Source organism: Canis lupus, chromosome 16 (assembly GCF_048164855.1).
Source record: "Canis lupus baileyi chromosome 16, mCanLup2.hap1, whole genome shotgun sequence".
Taxonomy (NCBI): domain Eukaryota; kingdom Metazoa; phylum Chordata; class Mammalia; order Carnivora; family Canidae; genus Canis; species Canis lupus.
In genome coordinates, this window is record NC_132853.1 from 54,952,222 (window position 1) to 54,971,903 (window position 19,682).

The following is a 19,682-nucleotide window of genomic DNA, read 5'->3' on the forward strand; positions in this document are numbered from 1 at the left end:
CCACCACCAAATCTGATTTTTTTTAAAGGTAACTGCAATTCAATACTCAAATGAGATTCACTTTGTGGGCTTTCATTGACTCTGGGATCTGCAGAGAAGACCCAAGCTGCAGGCAGGCTCTGCACGAAGTAGGAAGGAGGCCACATGGGAGTGCACAAGCTCCAGGGTGGTTTGGGTCCCCACGTGTGATACCCTTCGAGCTGCATTTCTGCATTCCTGTCTCGAGGGAAAGGAGGGGGGTGAATAGGCCTCTCTGCCAAGCCATGCAGTCTTCTACCTGCCAGCCTGCCAGCTCAGTCTCACTGTTTCTAAACATCTCTGAACAGCCCCGACCCAGACCCAGGATCCTGCTCCCAAAGTAATGAACTTCATCGGGCCCCTCTGTAAACAGAGCCTTTGCCAGGAACAGGGGTGTGTGTTTGTCATTCAGGGCCAACTTCGCCATGTGGAGCAGTGGCAGAGTGGTCCCTGCTCCAAAGCCGACTCATCTCCAGCAGTCCTAAACTATGCTGTGCTGTGCGTTTTCCCTCTTCCCAAACTTCAAGGTCTCATATTTCAAAGCAGCAGGAGCAATATCACTGCCTCTTGGCTCTAAACTGCTGATGCAGCAACCCTCGAGAGACATTGTGTGCCCACTGACAGATACACACACATCAGGAGCATTTACCTTCCTCTCCTCTCCTTTTCAAATTTCTATTTTCTCCCTTCAAAAATGCATTGATTGCTTAGCACAGGGGCTAGCAAACTATTGCCTGTGAGCCTAGTCTGACCTGCTGCCTTATATGACCTGTAAGCATAGCTTCTATATTTTTTTAATGTTTTTTTTTAAATCAGTTATTTGCAACTGATTTTGACAGTAGAGAATACTAATTCTGAACTTCAGTTAAACAAAATGTTATCTCCCTTCCAAAGAATTCCACTCTTCTCATTAATAAGCCTGTATTACAGAAAAATTATATTTTGATTTGTTAATCAAGAATGTGTGGGAAATGTTTTCTCCCTTATCATATAAGTATCTACAAAATGTCTTTGATTTTCTTCTTAATCTGCAGCCTAAAATATTTCCTCTTATAGTAGTTTACAGTTTGCTGACCTAGAGAAGCACATCACCTTCTCTAAATTTGGGGACTACAGAAACATCTAAGGCAAATTGGCCCTTGACTTCACTGAGTTTACAAATAGGCAAGGCTTCCGGGTTCATAGATGGTGCCTCTTCTCTATGTTCTCACATGGCAGAAGGGACTAGGGAGTTCTGTGGGGTCTCTTTTATACAAATGCTAATCCCATTCATGAGAGCTCCATCACATGACTAATCACCTCCCAAAGGCCTCATTGAAAAGTGACATTTTTTGCAGAGATAGAAAAACGCATCTTAAAATCCATATGGAATCTCCTAGGGCCCCAAATAAGCAAAAGAATCTTGAAAAAGAAGGACACAGCTGAAAGACTCACACTTCTGTTTCCAAAACTCATTACAAAGCCACTATAATTAAGAGAGAAATGCTGGCATGACATCAGACACAGAGACCAGTGGAAAAAAAAAGAGTCCAGAAACAAATCCTCAAAGACATGTTCAAATGATTTTCAACAAGGGAGTTAAGGCACCAGGGTGGTGCAGTCAGTTAAGTGTCTGACTTTTGGTTTCAGCTCAGTTCATAATCTCAGGGTCATAAGATAAAGCCCCATGTCAGGTTCCATGCTCAGCAGGGAGTTTGCTTAGATTCTCTCCCCTTCTCCCTCTCCCCCACTTTCTAAAATAAATAAATCTTTAATTTAAAAAAGGAGGGGTCAAGAGCATTCAATGGGGAAAAAGGCAATCTTTTCAACAAATGGTGCTGGAAAAACTGGATATCCACATGGGAAAAAATTAAGTTGCTCCCTTACCTAATAACAAATACAAAAATCAACTCAAAACGGATAAAAGACCTTAATGTAGGACCTAACACTATGAAGCCCTTAGCAGAAAACATAGGGTAAGAGCTTCACAACATCAGATTTGGCAATGATTTCTGGAGCACGACCCTAAAGGTACAAATAATGAAAAAAAAAAAAAAAAAGAGAGACAAGTTGGAGCCACCAAAAGACACTATTGACAGAACAAAAAGGCAACCCACGAAATGGGAGAAAACATTTGCAAATCATATATCTGATAAGGGATTAATATCCAGAATAAATAGAGAAATCAACAACAACAAAATAAAACTTGATTCAAAACTAGATATAGGGGCAGCCCCGGTGGCTCAGTGGTTTAGCGCCACCTTTAGCCCAGGGGCTGATTCTGGAGACCCGGGATCAAGTCCCACATCGGGCTCCCTGCCTGGAGCCTGCTTCTCCCTCTGCCTGCGTCTCTACCTCTCTCTCTCTCTCTCTCTCTGTATCTCTGATTAATAAATAAATTTAAAAAAAACTAGACATAGGACTTGAGTAGACATGTCTCCAAAGAAGACATACAGATGGTCAACAAGCACATGAAAAGATGCTCACCATCAGTCATTGCTGGGGAAACGTAAATCAATGCTATGGTGAAACATTGCCCCACATCCATTAAGAGGGCTACTATCAAAACCCCGAAAAGAACAACTGTTGGAAAGGATGTGGAGAAACTGGAACCCTTGTGCACTATCAGCAGGAATGCAAAAAGGTACAGCTGCTGTAGCAACCAGTATGGAGGCTCTTCAAAAAATTAAAAATCAAAAAAAATAAAATAAAATAAAATAAATTAAAAATCAAGAAATTCTGTGAAGTCAATAGAATGACCATAGAACCCAGAAATTAATTCTACTTCCCAAAAGAATCGAAAGCAGTCTTGAAGACATGTTTGTACACCCAGGTTCACAGCACCATTATTCCCAATAGTAAAAAAAAAAAAAAAAAAAAGTGGCAGCAACCCTCGCGTCCATCCGTGGATGAGTAGATAAATAAAAATAAAAAATGCCATCTATACAGATAATGGAATATTACTCAGTCTTAAAAAGGAAGAGAAGTCTGATACAGGCTACACCATGGATGAACTTTGAGGATACTGTGCCAAGTGAAATAAGTCAGACACAAAAGACGATGTGTGATTCCACTTACAATAGGTACAGAGAGTAGTCAAAATCAGAGACAGAAAGTAGGTTTGCGGGTGCCAGGAGCTGGGGAAGGGGAAAATGAGGACTTATTGTTTAATGGGTATAGAGATCCAGTTATGCATGATGGAAAAGTTCTGGGGATGGATGGTGGTGATGGCGGCACAACACTGTGAATGTACTTAATGCCACTAAACCACACTCTTAACTATGGTTACGGCGATCAATTTTGTGTCATGTATATTTTACCATAATAGAAAAAAGATTGGAAAAATCATAGTGAGGGTTGGACAGGAGTACAGTGGATCCTGGACAGACCTAGGGGTGGCTAGGGCCCGGGGCTGCTCTCAGCGAAGAATCTCAGTAGCCAATTCCCCTGTGATTGGGCAGACATCCGGGAGACACTGAAAGTTGTTTTTATCTGGATGCCTGGGCATCTCCTAATTCCATGACCTCATGCTGGCTTCCCAGGGTGGCTGAGATGACTGCTGCTTTGCCAGAGAACAGAGCTGTCCAAGGCCCTGTCAAGCATGCACCCTGCAGGTGGGGGTGGGGAACCTGTAATAAATCATTGCGATAATATGAAAAAGGCAGCCACAGGACTCCTTCAACTTTTCCCATTTCCCCATTCTCCACTATCCAGTGCCCCCACTTTCCCACCCAGGGATTAATGCATGTGCTGAGGGTCTCAGCTCTCCAGGGCTGGGGGGAGGGCGAGGAGGATGTCTGTGTTTCCAGTCCCAACCAGCCAATGCTCCATTGTGGAGCCGATCTGTTTCTTCTGGATGCTTTGTCTGGGTCTGATTCGCTTCTGAGTGCACAGAGCCAGTTCAATGTGGCTTTCAGATCCTCACGCACCCAGCCCCCATCACCGCCCTCAGCACCCACCCCGAGACAGCCCTTTGCTTGGAGGCACTGGTGGTAGCAGGAGCTAAGGGAGGGGGGTTGTTGGTGGCAGCCGTCACTTTGGGGCTTGTTAGAATGGTTGGGAATTTTTTGCACCTGCCCAGTTAGAGGCAGATGGGTGGCGATGAAGACACATTTATGGAGAAGATGGGGAACAGGAGTGGGAGGGAATTTGCTTTCTCTCTGTAATTTCTCAACTCCAAAAACCCACGGAAGCTGTCCAGCTGCCTGAGCCTTCCTCTCAGAACATCCCCGCAAACTGGCCCAGCTGACCTTTGCAAATCCCCGTCTCATTTTCTCCCCTACAGGGACTGTCAACTCCTGCCACAATGATACATCCACCCCCACCCTAAATGTCTTTCTCCATCACGATCACCCTTCCCCCCAATCTGCAATGCTCTCCCCACTCCTTCCCCTGCAGCTCATCACCATTTTTCAAGACCAATTCCAATCCCCAATCCCACTTTTTGGCTGACACAGCCCCTGTCTACCCCAGTCCCGACCTCAAGTGCCCATCCCTGAACTTGGGTAGCCTGCTTCCCTGTGGTGGCAAGTACAGGGCTGGCTTGGGTTTGGGTGCAGACTCCGCCAACAGCACGGGCCTGGGCACTCCGCTGTGTTGGCTCAGTTGGGCCTCCCAATTCGGGGTCCCTGTCCCCTCATTTTGTAGATGAACAACGTTCGGTCTTAGAAAAACAAAGTAACTCTCCCAGGGTCATATGATGAGTAAGGAGTAAGTGGCCCCGCTGGGATCCAAACCCCTGTGTGCTAACCGCCAACCCCGTGCTTCCAGTTTAGACCATCTCGCTTCATTGCCTCATCCCCGGGAGGAACTTCATTTTATTCACTCATGCATTCAGTGAACACTCAGTGGGCGTTTACATGGAACACCCACCCCTACCGCCCAGGAGCATCCACCCTGGTTGTGTAGTCAGGCTTCGTGGTTGTGCAGTGTGCAGGGCCTACGGTTGCACAGGGGAGATGCCCGCTGAGGGGTCGAGGAATCCCATAGGAAGGAGCAGTAAGACAGCCTGCCAGACCACAGGCCCATAAACAGCAGAGCCGGGCATCACCAGCCAGGGCATCACCAGCCAGGGCCCAGGACTTGCCCAGCGTGGACTACAATACTTTGCATTTTCGCAGGATCCTGCCCAGTGCCTTTCTGTAGACTTGGATAAGCACCTGGCAGAGATCCCACGGCCGGTTATTATCTCCAGTGTGATGAGAACCACTCACCCGGTTACTTTTTCTCCTAACTCTGGAGACCTCCTCCTCTAGACGCTGGGGGAGAGGAGGGTCACGTGCTCCGCCCCGCCCCGCGTCCCGGCCCGGCCAGGGTTGCTAGGCAACAGGTCAACTCCGCGGGTCGGAGCCGTTTGAGCAGCGCCAGGTGGGCGCAGAGGCTCAGGTGCTTCCCTTGCGGCCCCGGCGGCCACAGGAGCGGACCGAGGAGGGTAAGGACGCGGGCCGGGGGTGGATCTGGAGGCTGAAGAGGAGAGGAGTGAAGCGGGGAGCCCCCGAGGGTGGTAATCAGCGAGGGTGCAAGGAGCTCCTCCTGGGGGCAGCCATCCGGGAGAGCTCTGGACGCTGGGTGCTGGGGGTCCCCGCCCCTCCGACCCGGCTGCCCTCACTCCTCCCGAGTCACAGGAGCCTGCAGGTTCTGGTCAGCTTCCCTCCCGCACCCCGTGCTCCCAGTCGGTCTGGTCCTGATCCACCAAGTCTCCTGGAGGCTGGGCCGGGGAGACCTCCACAGGGTTCACAGCTGGCTGGCTGGGAAGTACGTTCTGGGCTGGAATGGCAGGAGGTGGGCTTTCTGATAAGAAGGGTGGGCAGGGAATTCATAATTATTGATCACCGACTAGGCAGCCAATCCCTGAAATGCACGGTTTTATTTTCTCCTTGCCCGGAGCGGGACCTTCTTGCCCGGGTTGGGATACCATGCTCAAGGTCACAGGGTCGCTTCCACCTTCCTGCAACGCGTTCAGAGTTTATCACAATGTCTGGAACCACAGAGGGGTGTTCTCGGGTTTTCAGACCCTGCGCTTCCCCCTCTCACATCTTTACCTCGCTGGGCTGTGCTTTTCTGATGAGAAATGGAAGAGGAGGGGAGAAAGGGTTCTGGGGGAGAACCCTGGGCCCGGGCTGGTACGCAGCATGGGAGCAGCATGGGACGGAGGGAGTGTTGGGCTCCTTGCTGCACCAGGCACTGGGGACAGGGGTAAGTGAAAAGTGCATGGTCTGCCCCCAGCGTCGTAGTGGGGGTATCGCTGGTAGACACCAACACAGCCAGCCTGGGGTCCTGGGGTCCTCCTCCCCATTCTGCTTGTCCTCATCATCCACGTGCCTCAGCTCCCCCCAGGTTGACCCCAGTGTGCCTCGATGGCGTTGCCCAGGTGGGATGACGCGGTGCTAGGGGGCGGGGTGGGTTCCTAGGGAGATCTGCCTCATTTGAAGGCAAGTAAGTCCCTTAAGACCCTAAATTCTGGAAAATCCGCAAAGACGTAAGGAAGAGAGAAGGAAGCCCGGCCGGGTGCCACACAGAGGCCATCAATCCCTGGCACAAACACTGGGGGCTGCCCCAGGGACCACGAGGAAGAGGAAAGTGTTCTCGTGTTTATATTACGTGGAGTCCGGCGTGGAGGGAAAGCAGCCACCCTCCTCTTGCCTCCCCACTAAGCTCCCACCCTGAGCTCCACCCCAAACTTGGAAAACACACTTTCTCATGAGTCAGGGAGGTTCTTTCTAGGAATCACTTTACTCACTGTCATTGCACAAGAGGAGTTTTTCTCATTGGTGAAGGTTCCGATCTGACCGTCCCGGGGTGTGGGAGACGGTTGCAGTTTCGACGCTCCCAGCCAGCACGCCTCCAGCCCTATGTTTCTTGTGTTTGAGACTCACTGCAGAGTCCCGCATGCCCCTGGGTCTCTAGGTTCCCACGGGTGGGGGACCGCATCCCCCAACTCCCAGAGGCCAGGGTTCCTGCCTGCCCCCTACCCCCCTCGGAGGTCCCCTTTGCAGACAGACAGTGCCGCCTGGGGAAGCCCAGCTAGTGGCACTTGTCTCACCAAGTGAGGAGAGACCTCCTGAGACCCCCAGGGCTGACCTCCCTATTCATCTTCGGGCTCTGCCGGCTGGTGAAAAAGAGCCCGCTCTGGGCCCCTGAATGAGCTGTCTTCCCGTCACCAGGCCAGCCTTTAAATGTCCCCTCTGTCTGCCTCCAGATAGAAAACAATGCCTCTGTTCTCGCTCCTAGCTTGGTCTTGGGAGGCACCGGGAAGGAAAGCAAGCTGTTTCGAATATGGTCTGGGCTAAAGAGGCTATTTTGTGTCCTTGGAGTTTCCTCATGCTCTTAGGCCTCCTTGTATGTCCAAAGAGCTGGCTTTTTCAGCAATTGTCTTTTAACAGAGGGAGAGACAGGCAGCCGGTCACGGTAGGGACCCAGGAGCCGCCCTGTGGCCCCACAACGATGTGCGGGCAGAGGCCAGAATGGACCCACTGGTTCTTCTTTACAAGATTGTATGTTTTTGCCCATAGAGAAGGAACACATTAGGGCCACCTCCTGCAAGTTGGACTTCTCTTCCCACCCTCTGGGGTCTGAGCCATTGCTTCTACCTCTCCTGGCTACAGTCTCCAAACCGTTAGAAAGAGCAGAAAATCCTGTTTTCTGTGAGTCTGATTCAGGTAGCGCCGTTCTGGGCCTAGGAGTGGGTTGGGGTGGTGCTGTCTTGGAGGAACAATGTATGTGGATACAAAGAGATCAAGGGGTTAACCTTCCCACCCTCACCCCTTCGCCTCTGCCTCAGCTGCTCCAAGGCCGAAGGCCACCTCGGGCACGTGCTCCTGGGCTGTCACACGGCCCTTGGCCCTATAGCTCAGGGGCCAGCCAGCCAGGGCCCACTGGTCTGGTTCCTTGCAGCCTTGGAGGTGAGGGGAGGCAGACTAGACATGTGTCTGGTCATAATGTTCATCCAGGGGAGATTGTGAAAAATACACACTACAGGCCCCAGCCCAAACACATGGTCAGCATTTGCGAGAGGAGGCCTGGGAATCTCCATACTGTGAACGAACGTCCCAGGTTTGAGACAGGCTGGCTGAGCGATTAAGAACCCTCACTTTAAGTTGGTAGTTCTTAACCTTGGCTGCATGCTGGAATTATCCTGGGGAGTTTGAAAAATTCCAGGGAGAGATTCTGATTTCATTAGTCTGCTGTTCAACCTGAGCAATGTGATTTTATAAACAGCCGCCCCGCCCCCCGCCCCCGGAGCTTCTACGCATGTAGCCAAGGTTAAGGATCATCACTTTAGAGCCAGATGGGCCTGGGCCCCGGCTCTGCCTCAACTTAAGAGCTGTGACCTTTGACAAGGTGTTTAAGCTCACTGAGCATTGGGTTCTTCATATGCAGAACAAGAATTGTATCTGAAGGGCCATGGGGGGCATGCAGTGAGGGCACCTGCAGACTACTGCTCACAGTGCCAAGGACCCCACAGGTGCCTATATATTCTAGATGCAAGTCCTTTTTAAGATACGATTTACAGATATTTTCTTCAAGTCTGACTTGTCTTTTCATTTTCTTAATGTTACGGATTTAGGGTTTTTTTGGCTTTTTTAGAGAGAGAGAGAAAGAGCATGAGCGTTTGACCTGGAGGTGGGAGGGGCAGAGACAGAATCTGAAACAGGTTCCAATGCCCAGTGTGGAGCCCAACATGAGAATTGATCTCACAACCCGAAGATCATGACCTGAGCCAAAACCAAGAGTCAGACGCTTAACTGACTGAGCTACCCAGGAGCCCCAATGTTATTTTCTGAGGTGCAAACGAAGTCCCATTTATCATTGTTTTTTGCTTTATGGACCATGCTTCTGATGCCTTATCTAAGAAATCTGCCCTATCAGGGTCACGAAGATTTCCCTCTGTGTTCTTCCCCCTTAGTGTTATGGTTTTAGCTCTTACATTGATGCCTGTGATCCACTTTGCATTAATGTGTGTGTGTGTGGTGTGAGGTAGGGGGTCCACGGTCATTCTGTCCCATGTGAACATCCAGTTGGCCCAGCACTATTTGTTGAAGAGACCATCATTTCTCTGTTGAGCTGCCTTCGTACCTTTTTCAAAATAAGTTGGCCATAAATATAAAGGTTTATTTCTGAACTCTCAATGTTGTTCCATTGATATTTATGTCCGTCCTTATGCCAGTACTGCACCTTCTTGATTATGCTGCTTCAAGTAAATGTCTGCTGAATGAGTAAGTGAAAGAATGGAAACTGTAAGAACAAATATAAAGCATGAAGTCTGGCATTCACAAAACCTATGAATTCCTAAAAAGTCTATGTAATTAGATTTAAAAAATAGACTCACTTTGGGTTCCCCCGGAGGGCCTCCTTAGGCAAAAACTCCAATATAAAAAAAAAATAAAAATAATAAAAATAAAAAAACTCCAATACAACGTTGCTTGGGAAAATGAGTTACTCCTCTAGCATCTCTGTTGCATTTTTCATCTGTTTACTAAGTTTGGATATTTTTCTGTGGGTTTTACTTAAAGCAGGACACATGTCCTCCAAGAACGTTCCCACCAGGTCCCCCTTTCATTCAAAGGTAGCAATACTTGCTCACAGGCAAGAAGCTAAACTCTGGGTGACCAAAAACCTTCAGTCGTAAAACAAACCACAGCAAGGCTCTTGTACGGCCGTCTTCCCCACCGCTCCCACCCGCTCATCCAAGGGCTCCCTGCAGGCCCAAGAGCCTCACAGACCTGAGAGCCGAGCCCTGGGGAGCTTGCCATCACAGACACACTTTCTGAGAGTTAGGAGTGGCCAGCAAATGGGCAGCTCTGCTAACCTCTATAGTGCAATGTCATAGACCTCATCAGACAGCCAGTCATGGAAGTCACCCCACAGAGTCTCCTGATGTGACAGGGGACAGTGCAGAGAAGAGCAATTTATGGGAACTGCCTAAGACTTCCAGTTAGCATCCGTGAGAGAAGCCTTCCCTGCATTACATACAAATGCTGGCTCTGTGGCCAACTCTCAGAGCCTTGCGTTTCAGCAGCTCAGCAGCTCAGTGTGTCAGGTGCGGGAGTGACCCGGTGACCCAGCCATGGTCAAGCAGCTGGTGAGTGGCAGGGCCAGGACTTGAAGTCAGCGTTCAGCCCAGCCTGCCTGCCAATTCCCCACTGTGCCGTCGTGACCAGTTCTTTTAAAGGCATGTTGGGAAATGGTCTGGCTCTCTCCCCTTCCCAGGTGGACTCCCAGCCCCATCATGGTTGGAGTGATGTAGAGGGAGGAGGCTCTACATGGGGGGAGTGGTGGAGGGTAGAGTCCCATACCTAAAACTCCAGGAAGGGGTGGTCTTGTGGACAATCAGGTGGTTGGGAGGGAGAGTTTCCAGAGACGCCTGGGCTCTCAAATCTCTGTGCTGTATGACCAGGTCTAGTGCATGCAATGTAATCGCTTCAGTATTTCGTCCTGCCTCCCAATGAACATATTAATTCAGTAAACACTATCATTTGGTGAGTAAGAGCTGTGGAGTCAGTCAGAGTGGCTGCACCCCTTATTAACTATGTGGTCCCAGGCAGGGCACTCAGGGCATCTCTAAGTATGAGATTCCTTCAAAGTAAAATGGAGATTTTATCATCCACCTCAGAGGGCAATCCCAAGAACTGAACAAAATAACCCATGTAGTCATTACTCAATAAATGATTTTTTTTAAAATGCTGATGCGGCTTCTGAACTTACCCCCTTGACCCCTCCCCTCAACCAGACTGGGAACCTGGAGCCACCCCTGGTGATGCCCCTGGGGACGGGGAAGCAGCCACGTGGGGCCCCTTACTGCACCCCCTCCCTCTGCCCCCCACAGCAGCCGGTACCATGGAGATCGTGTATGTGTACGTCAAGAAGCGAAGCGAGTTTGGGAAGCAATGCAACTTCTCAGACCGCCAGGCCGAGCTGAACATCGACATCCCGCCCAACCCCGAGCTGGCCGAGCAGTTTGTGGAAAGGAACCCCGTGGACAAGGGCATCCAGTGCTCCACTAGCATGTCAGAGCATGAGGTGGGTCCCTGCTCCGGGGGCCCAGACCAGTGAGCATGTAGCCTGGCAGGGTGGCCGGGCAGGGCGGTAAGTGGGACTGGGTGACTCTCAGGGTGACTGGGAGCCAGTTAGAGTGGCCCAATGCAGATGCTGGAAGTATGAGGCCAGAATTCCAGAATTGCCCCATGACCCACCGCGGTGCCCAGGGGCAGGAAAAGACCCCAGACCAGCCATTCCCTGGGCCAGATGAACATGAAGCAAGATGTTCTCTCTCCTGTGGGCTCTGGTCTCACCCCTAAGACTCTTGCTAGAGGCGTCTTAGGCGTGTGGTACAGCTGGGAGAGGTATCCTGAGGGAGTAGAGATTCAGATCTATAGGCACCTGCCCAGCATGTGAAAAGGAAAGGGTACCATGGAAAGTTCTGGTCAGAGGGGCCTCCATGATACCAGAGTGGAGCCTCATGTTGAAGTTTGAGCTCCTGTCCGTCTAAAGCGGGTGTGTGAGCCGCCTCGCACAATGCCAGGCATCGCTGAGAGAAAACTAGCTTGAAGGAGGGAACCCACTTTGTCATGTCCCAAATCAACCCAGTGAAAGTCACACTTGACTGTGGGTGGTTCCAGTAACTCATGGTTCAAACACTGAGTTTCCTGCTTTCCCAGGGCTAAATGCTGTCACAGAGACCGGGGTGACATTGTCCACGGAGTAGCTAACTAAGCAGGATGGCCTTAGGGTCTCCTGTCGGCGGGTCCACCCCGTGAAGACTCACTGCTTTTGTGAGCCCTGGCTTAGAAAGGAAAGGAGGAGGGGAGCGACTGCTTAATGGGTTTGGGGTCTCCACTTGGGGTGATGAGAAAGTTCTGGAACTAAAGGGGGTGATGGTGATACAACCTCGAGAAGGCCCCTAATGCCACAGAATCATATGTTTTTAAATGGTTAAAATGGTAAATTTATATGTATTTTCCCACAATTTTAAAAATGGGAGGAGAAAAATAGAAAGGAGGCAAAGCAACAAGTTTATGGGGTAAACTACATCTGTATCCACCATCCTCCCTGCCCCAGAGAACAGGGAGAAAGTTGCAGATTCCCAACTTTCCAAGTTTCAATTCCTGTGACTTTGTATACGATAAAGCAGATCAGGCTCATTCACTTCTTTTTCTTTGGGATCGGACAGAACAGACGGGTGGGCTCCCCTGGTCCATTAGATAAAGTCGGGACTGGATTTTCCACGGCCAGTGGCCTCAGCCGCAAAGCTGCTGGCTCCATAGGATGGCACTTTCGTGGCTACCTATGACCACCCGAGGACCAGAAAGATCCTTGCTGAAACCTGACAGCATTGTGGCTTTGGCCACATGGGTCCATCCCCGAGCGTCCAGGGCTTGGGGTCGATGGGCCCGGGATCCTGGTTGGTGGAAGGGACACAGGGGCAGGCATGTTCTCAGCCGTGGCTCTTTGTTTAGGCCAACACAGAGCGGTTTGAGATGGAGACCCGGGGGATTAACCACGTCGAGGGGGGCTGGCCCAAGGATGTGAACCCCCTAGAGCTGGAGCAGACCATCCGGTTCCGGAAGAAGGTGGAGAAGGACGAGAACTACATCAACACCATCATGCAGCTCGGCTCGGTAAGGCTCCCTTGGGCCCAGCCATCATTGGGGCTCCCCGCCTGCATGCGAAGCCCTGGCCGTGCCTGGCGCTGTGCTCGGCTCCCGTGGCTACTCGGGGAAAGAACACAGACTGCCTTCAGGAACCTTCCAGACCGAAGCAGGCAGACCAGTCCGCAATAGCAGGCCAAAGGGGAAGACGGGAAGGTGCAAGGGCTGGATGGGCTTCAAGAGGAGTCCAACAAGTGCTCCCTTTGAGCAAAGAGGACCCCAAAGAACCCCACCCAGCAGCCACCTGCCAAGAGGGATCATTCATTCATTCCTTCAACACTTTTGGACTGGGCTTCAAGCCTCTGCCAGGCACAGCAGAGACTCCAAAAATGAATTGTAATAATAATAATAATAATAATAGCAAAAACTCACATACATCCTGCCCCAAAGAGTGTGTAATCCCCTGGAGGCCAAAGACAAGGACCAAGATATCACCATGTAATATAGAAAGACATGCTGGAAGATGAGGGATGACTGGCTATTCTGCTCCATAAGGAGGGAGATTTGACTTCCTGCTGAAGGGATTGGGGAGAGCTTCCTGGAAGAGGAGACACTTGAGCTTGGGCTTTTCCTTGTTGGACATCTGGAAAAATGGAGAGGGCCCTCTGGGTGCCAGCCAGGAGATAGCTGCTGCATATGGAGGGATCATCCTGTTTCGTTGCTGTCCCCCAAAGAGCCTTTTCAGACCTTTTTTTCCAAATCGCCTCCCCCATCAAATCTTAATGCCATTCGTATATTGCTTATGTCCTCTATATATGTCTGTGCTTTATACATAAAAAGTCCTATTATTTGACCCGCCCCCCCCAACCAGTGTTTACCCAGTGGGAGGTGATGTCACCACCATTGAGAACACATGGGCTGGAAGGAAGGGGAAAGACCACTGGCTATGTCTTGTCCCTCCCAGACTCCATCGCAGTCCCGCTCAGGCTGCAGGGACGTCCTCTTCCTGCTAAGATGCTCTGCATGTGTCCTCCTCAGATCATGGAGCACTGCATCAAGCAGAATAATGCCATCGACATCTACCAGGAGTATTTTGACGACGAGGATGCAGTAGAAGTGACAGAGGAGGCCCCTTCAGCTAAAACCATCAATGTTTTCAGGTACCTCTCAGATGTCTGGCCGATCTCTGTCATCCATACGGGGTGGGTGCTTCCAGAGGTCACCACTCCTTGCCGACCACTCCATGCCGTGGGTACGATGCCATCTGCGCTCTGAGCTCGGTAAGGAGCAGAGCGATGGAACACCCAGCATCCAACTGGTCCCTACCTTGGGGGCAGGTCTGGTTGAGGGAGAACGAGGACTGACTCCAGAGAAAGACTAAGGGAATTTGCAGAGCTCTGTGCAAGGCGGGTCGATCCCTGCGGGGCAGAATGAGTACAAAATATGGGACATCCGTGAGCCAACAGCACTGTGGGCAGACGGGACCCTTGTCCCACACTCACGGGAGTGTACCTGATAATAAGCTCCAAGGACAGCAGTGTGACACCAGGACCATCCCATAGATAACGTGAGTGTGGAATCACTGCGTGAGTGGACATTCACTGCCGCAGGGGGTGTGCTAGCCAGAGACTGGAAGCAAGCTAAATCCGGTAGGGGACTGCTTCCAGCAATTCGGGGAAGCCCACACAGCGGATACTACACTGCTGTCGGAATGAAGGAGGCGGGTGACGGGCACTGGGGAGGGCACTTGGTGGGATGAGCACTGGGTGTTATACTACATGTTGGCAAATCGAACTTCAGTAAAAACAAAAACAAAAACAAAAAACAAAAAACAAAACAAAAAAGGAATGAAGGAGGCAGCCCCTTCCCTGACAAGATTTACTTTGTGAAACCAAACCAGAACAAACAAGGTGCAGAACAGTACATAGGGTAGCACTTTCTGTTTTGTTTTTTTTTTTTTTTTTTTTGCTTGAAAAAAAAAAAAAAAATATATATATATATATATATATATATATATATATATATATATCCCTGTGATTTTGGAAGTGGCTAGCCTCAAATGCCAATTCTGGAGAGATTCGTCCCTGAGGGTCCTGGGGAGCACTTGACCCAGTCCCAGCACAACTGGGAAGGACCCTTTTGTGATCCAGGGCTGAGTTACCATGTGCAGAACGGGGCCAAGGGCGGCCAGGAGAAGGGGGCTAGGGCAGGGCGCGGGCTGTCCTGCTGGGGTCTGACCTTCCATAGGGACACCTTAGCAGGACGGTGGGTTGGAAATCGTCCCATCCAGCCTCAACAGTTGACAGATGAGGGGGTGACCACCCCTAGGAGGGGACAGCTCTCAGGACACACAGTGGAGGAAGGAACTCTGGTCTCCTGGATCCCAGCCTGCACTCCTCTTATTATAACAGTGCTCCCGGGGAGGAGTGAAATGGAGGAACCATGGAGTGAGAAAGCTGTGTGGCTCCCCACTTTCCTTTGTTCCTTCTGATTACTTCAAGGGCAAAGTCTCAGTGTAGGCCTTTGCTACTTCTTGCTCGTTCTCCTTCCTCCTCCTCTTTTTTTAAATTAAGAGTTTATTTTTCAGAGCAGCTTTAGGCCTATAGCAAAACTGATTAGAAAGTACAGAGAGTTAAAAAAAAAAAAAAAAGGACGGAGAGTTGCCCCACACCCCCTCCACCCTGCACCCCCACAGCTTCCCCACCATCAACACCCCGCCCCAGGGTGGGGCCTCCGTCACCCTCATGAACCAGCATTCAGGTGCTTAGTACCATAACCTGGGTGGCTTATAAACAACAGAAGTTTCTTTCTCACAGTTCCAGAGGCTGGAAGTCTCAGAACAGGGTGGTCGGTTCTGTGTTGGGTGAAGACCCACTTCCTGGTTCACAGACTGCCATTTTCTCCCTGTGAACTCACATGGCGGAAAGGGAGAGGGAGTTCTCTAGAGCCCCTTTGTCAGGTTCTAATCCCATCCTAAAGGGCTCAGGGCCTCATCACCACCCATAGCCACCCCCTAATACCATCATGGAGATTAGGTTTCAACATTTGAATCTGAGGGACATGACCTATAGCCTATGGCACCCCAAAGTCCATAGTTTACATTAGGGCTCCCTCCTTGTGTTGCACATTCTGTGAGTCTTGACAAATGTATCATACAGAGTAGCTTCACTGCCCTAAAATCCTGTGGTCCACCCACAGGATATATTCATCCCTCCCTACCCTCAAGCCCTTGGCCAACGCGTGATCTCTTTACTGTCTCCATGGTTTTGCCTTTTCCGGAATGTCACATAGTTGGAATCATACAGTTTAAGGCCTTTTACAGACTGGTTTCCCTCACTTAGTGATGTGTGTTATATTTCCACCATATATTTTCATGGCTTTATAGCTCATTTCTTTTTAATGCTGAATAATATTCCCTTGCCTGGATGGACCCCAGCTTATTTATCCGCTCACCTGCTGAAGGATGTCTCGGTTGGTTCCAAGTCTGGGCAAATATGAGTAAAGCTGCTGGAAACATTCACATGTAATATTTTGTGTGGACAGAAGTTTGCAGCTCTTTTGGGTAAATAGCCAGGAGCAATATTTCTGGATTCTCCACTTTCCCTTTTATTTCAATAGCAATGCGAAATCAGCCCTCAGACCCAAAACTTAAAGCAAATGAAAATATCGGACTAGAACTTAATATTTTTTTATTTCCATGGGTTTAGTATTTATCAATGCCTTTTATCTATGGCCGGTGAGAGTGGGTTTTTGATTAAAGGAGTCCCTAAACTTTGTTCTTTTTTTTTTTTTTAAAGAGACTTTTTTTTTTAAGATTTATTTATTTATTTATGATAGACAGAGAGAGAGAGAGAGAGAGAGAGGCAAAAACACAGGAGGAGGGAGAAGCAGGCTCCATGCAGGGAGCCCAACGTGGGACTCGATCCCGGGTCTCCAGGATCGCGTCCTGGGCCAAAGGCAGGCGCTAAACTGCTGAGCCACCCAGGGATCCCCCTAAACTTTGTTCTTAAAATAAATTTTCTATGGGGTGCCTGGGTGGTTTTGTCGGTTGAATGTCCAACTTGATTTTAGCTCAAGTCATGATCTCAGGGTCCTGACATCAAGCCCTGAGTAGGACTCTGCACTGGGATTCTCTCCCTCTCCCTCTGCTCCCTCCCCTGCTGTCTCTCAATCTAAAAAGAAAAAGAAAAAAAAAGTCTTTCAAAAAGAAATAATTGATTAAATAAGAGGTGTGAGGAGCCTTTCACTCCACTCCAGTCTTCTGCCCTCTTGCCCTCCGGTAAAGGGATCCCCAGGAGATCAAGCGGTCAGCCACGCATCTCTCCTGGCACCCGGATGGCAACAGGAAGTTGGCAGTGGCATATTCTTGCTTGAATTTTCAACGGGCACCTGAAGGCATGAGCCACGAATCGTACATCTGGGACCTAGGTGAGAAGCGAAGGGGTTCAGGTGGCTGGAAAAGCTGAGGGGGCAGGGCAGAGACCAGCATAACACAAGAGTGGGAGGTAGAAGCTACAGGCCGGGGACTCTCACAGGGCTGGTCCCTCACAGGGAGGGGCCAGGGACCCCAGAAAGCCCCTCATCCCTTCGCTGTCCAGGTTCAGGAGCAGCCAAACCAGAGCCACGTCAGAAGCAGGAAACTCCCTTCATTTCCAGATCCTTGATCAGGGCATTCAAGACCAGACCCCCCCCAAATCCCAATTCAGATAGACTCACCTCTGTCCCACCTTTCCTGCCGTTTGTCCTTAACCCACGGCCAGTAGGGGCAGTGTGTCCACTAATAAGGGTCTGCTAATAAGGTCTCTAAGGGACAGACCCTTATTGACAGAAACACTGACTCTGAGAGCAAGTGCCTGGTGGGTAGCCAGCGACGGTGGGCTACACACTGTCAACCGTCCCATCTCTGTCACCATTTTGAAAAGAAACATTAGGTCTTATTAGTAGGCGTGGGTGCCAAACTCAGAACGGAGCACATGACGCTCTGGACCAGCCCAACAGATGCTTACAGCAACCCTGGGGGTGGATCCCACCATTAGCCCCACTATACAGACCAAGAAACTGGTTTGGAGAAGTCAAGGAGAGTTGGCTTTGTGTTAAAAAACAAACAAACAAACAAACAAAAACTTGTGGTCATACCTGGTTTCCTATCAAACCTGCAGAATGTACACACACATGCACACATGCACACACACTCCTGATTACCAGAAATAAAACTACTAGAAGAGTCCCTACGGTCAAGAGTGCCAGATTCTGGCCACCAGGGCCTAGAACTTGCAGCCTAGAGAAAGACAGGAGGGGCTTCCACTTTCCCGCCATCCGCCGCTTCCCAACTCCCACCTCTAGAAGGATCGGGCTGTTTGACCCTGTCCTTTTCTTTCTAGAGCTGGTGGGACCATTTTGTTTGTTTGCTTGTTTTATAGAAAATCCCAATAAGCCTGAAATTGTCCTGAAGCCGTCTTCTCCTCTTGTCACCTTGGAGTACAACCCCAAAGATTCTCACGTGCTTTTGGGAGGCTGCTACAACGGGCAGCTCGGTAAGGAGGGGCCCCGGGCTTCACTGGGAGCCAGCCCAGCCCCTGCTGCTGTCCACCAGGGCCCACATACCTGCCCCGGGCCACCCTTCGGGCACAGAGGGAAGTGGGAGCTTGCCACAGGGGATGGACTCCAGACCTCCGGGTGAGTCGTGTTTTGCTCATAGCTCAGCAGTAGTTGTAATAGTTCTAGTTGTCTCTAGTGGCAATAGTTCAAGTAAGTCTAAAACCAGTTCAGAACAAAAGTTTTAAGAAAATGATAGGTCAAGTATAAAATCAAGGAGCATTTACTGCCTACCTGCCTGGAGCTGGGCTAGCGTAGCAGGGGGCAAAGGGATAATGAGACCCGTGGGGAGCCCCATCTCGAGAGAGGCAGGCAGAGACACCTGTACGGGGATGGGTGTGATGGATTCCCGCCACGCACAATGAGTGGGGATGCGTTCCCTCCTTCTCTGACTATTGGAAGAGTTTGGTACTAATTCTCCTTTAAATGTTCAGTAAAGGGAAGCCTGGGTGGCTCAGTAGTTGAGCATCTGCTTTTGGCTCCGGTCATGATCCAAGGGTCCTGGGATCAAGTCTCGCATCAGGCTCCCTTCGGGGAGCCTGCTTCTCCCTCTGTCTGTGTCTCTGCCTCTCTCTCTGTGTGTCTCTCATGAATAAATAAATGAATGAATAAATATTCAGTGGAATTCACCAGTGAAGACATCTGGTCCTTCTTTATCAGAAGTTAAAAACTGCTAATGCACCTTCATTTTTTGGTAAAATTCTATTTATTTATTATTTATTTATCTATTTAGAGCTTGTGCCTGGGGGAGGGGACAGGGGGGAGAAAGAGAGAGAGAAAGAGAGAATCTCAAGCAGACTGCACTGAGCACAGAGCCAACACTGGGGTTCGATCTCCCAACGCTGAAATCATGACCTGAGCCAAAATCAAGAGTCAGAGGCTCAACCAACTAAGCCACCCAGGCACCCCACTAGCACAACTCCTTCTTTACCTGTTCTAGATCGCTTCACACATTCTCTTTCTTCTTGAATCAGCTGTGGTAATTCCATTTCTCTTCCTTTGTGTTTCTCAGACTGGATCATCTCAAATGACCTACCTCCAGCTCGGTCTTCTGCCTGCTTGAGTCTGTTGTTGAGCCCCTCTACTGAATTTTCATTTCAGAGAATGTATTTTCCAACTTCAGAATTTCTATTTTGTTCTTCCTTTTAAGAAGAATTCCTATCTCTTGGGGCGCCGGGGTGGCTCCATCAGTTAAGCATCTGACTCTTGGTTTCAGCTTGGGTCATGGTTTCAAGGTGGTGAGATCAAGCCCCGTGTTGACTCCATGCTGAGTGAGGACTCTATTTGAGATTCTCTTTCCCTCCCCCTTAGCCCTTCCCCTGCTTACCATCTCTTTGTCTCTCTAAAAATAATAATAATCCTATTTCTTTATGGATATTTCTTATTTTGCAACATGCCATTCTCATACTTTACTTCTATAGATACTGTTTCTTGTAGTTCTTTGAACATCTTTAAAATTAATGATGTGAAGTTTTTGTCCAGTAAGTCCAACACCTGGGCTTC

At 49.7% G+C, this 19,682-nt stretch overlaps 1 protein-coding gene across 2 annotated transcripts in view; it reads left to right on the forward strand.

The window, feature by feature from the left end:
- The first annotated feature begins 5,303 nt into the window (after positions 1 to 5,303).
- The window catches only part of DNAI2 (dynein axonemal intermediate chain 2), a 29,113-nt gene continuing 14,734 nt past the window's right edge, over positions 5,304 to 19,682 (forward strand). The window contains exons 1-6 of one of the 2 annotated variants that reach the window (XM_072781433.1): positions 5,304 to 5,428; positions 10,823 to 11,016; positions 12,453 to 12,614; positions 13,623 to 13,744; positions 16,870 to 17,012; positions 18,005 to 18,118. In XM_072781433.1, coding sequence (XP_072637534.1) covers positions 10,834 to 11,016; positions 12,453 to 12,614; positions 13,623 to 13,744; positions 16,870 to 17,012; positions 18,005 to 18,118 — 724 coding nt within the window. In that variant the 5' untranslated portion in view covers positions 5,304 to 5,428; positions 10,823 to 10,833. The remainder of the gene's footprint in view (positions 5,429 to 10,822; positions 11,017 to 12,452; positions 12,615 to 13,622; positions 13,745 to 16,869; positions 17,013 to 18,004; positions 18,119 to 19,682) is intronic. The other variant, XM_072781434.1, reaches the window with a different exon arrangement.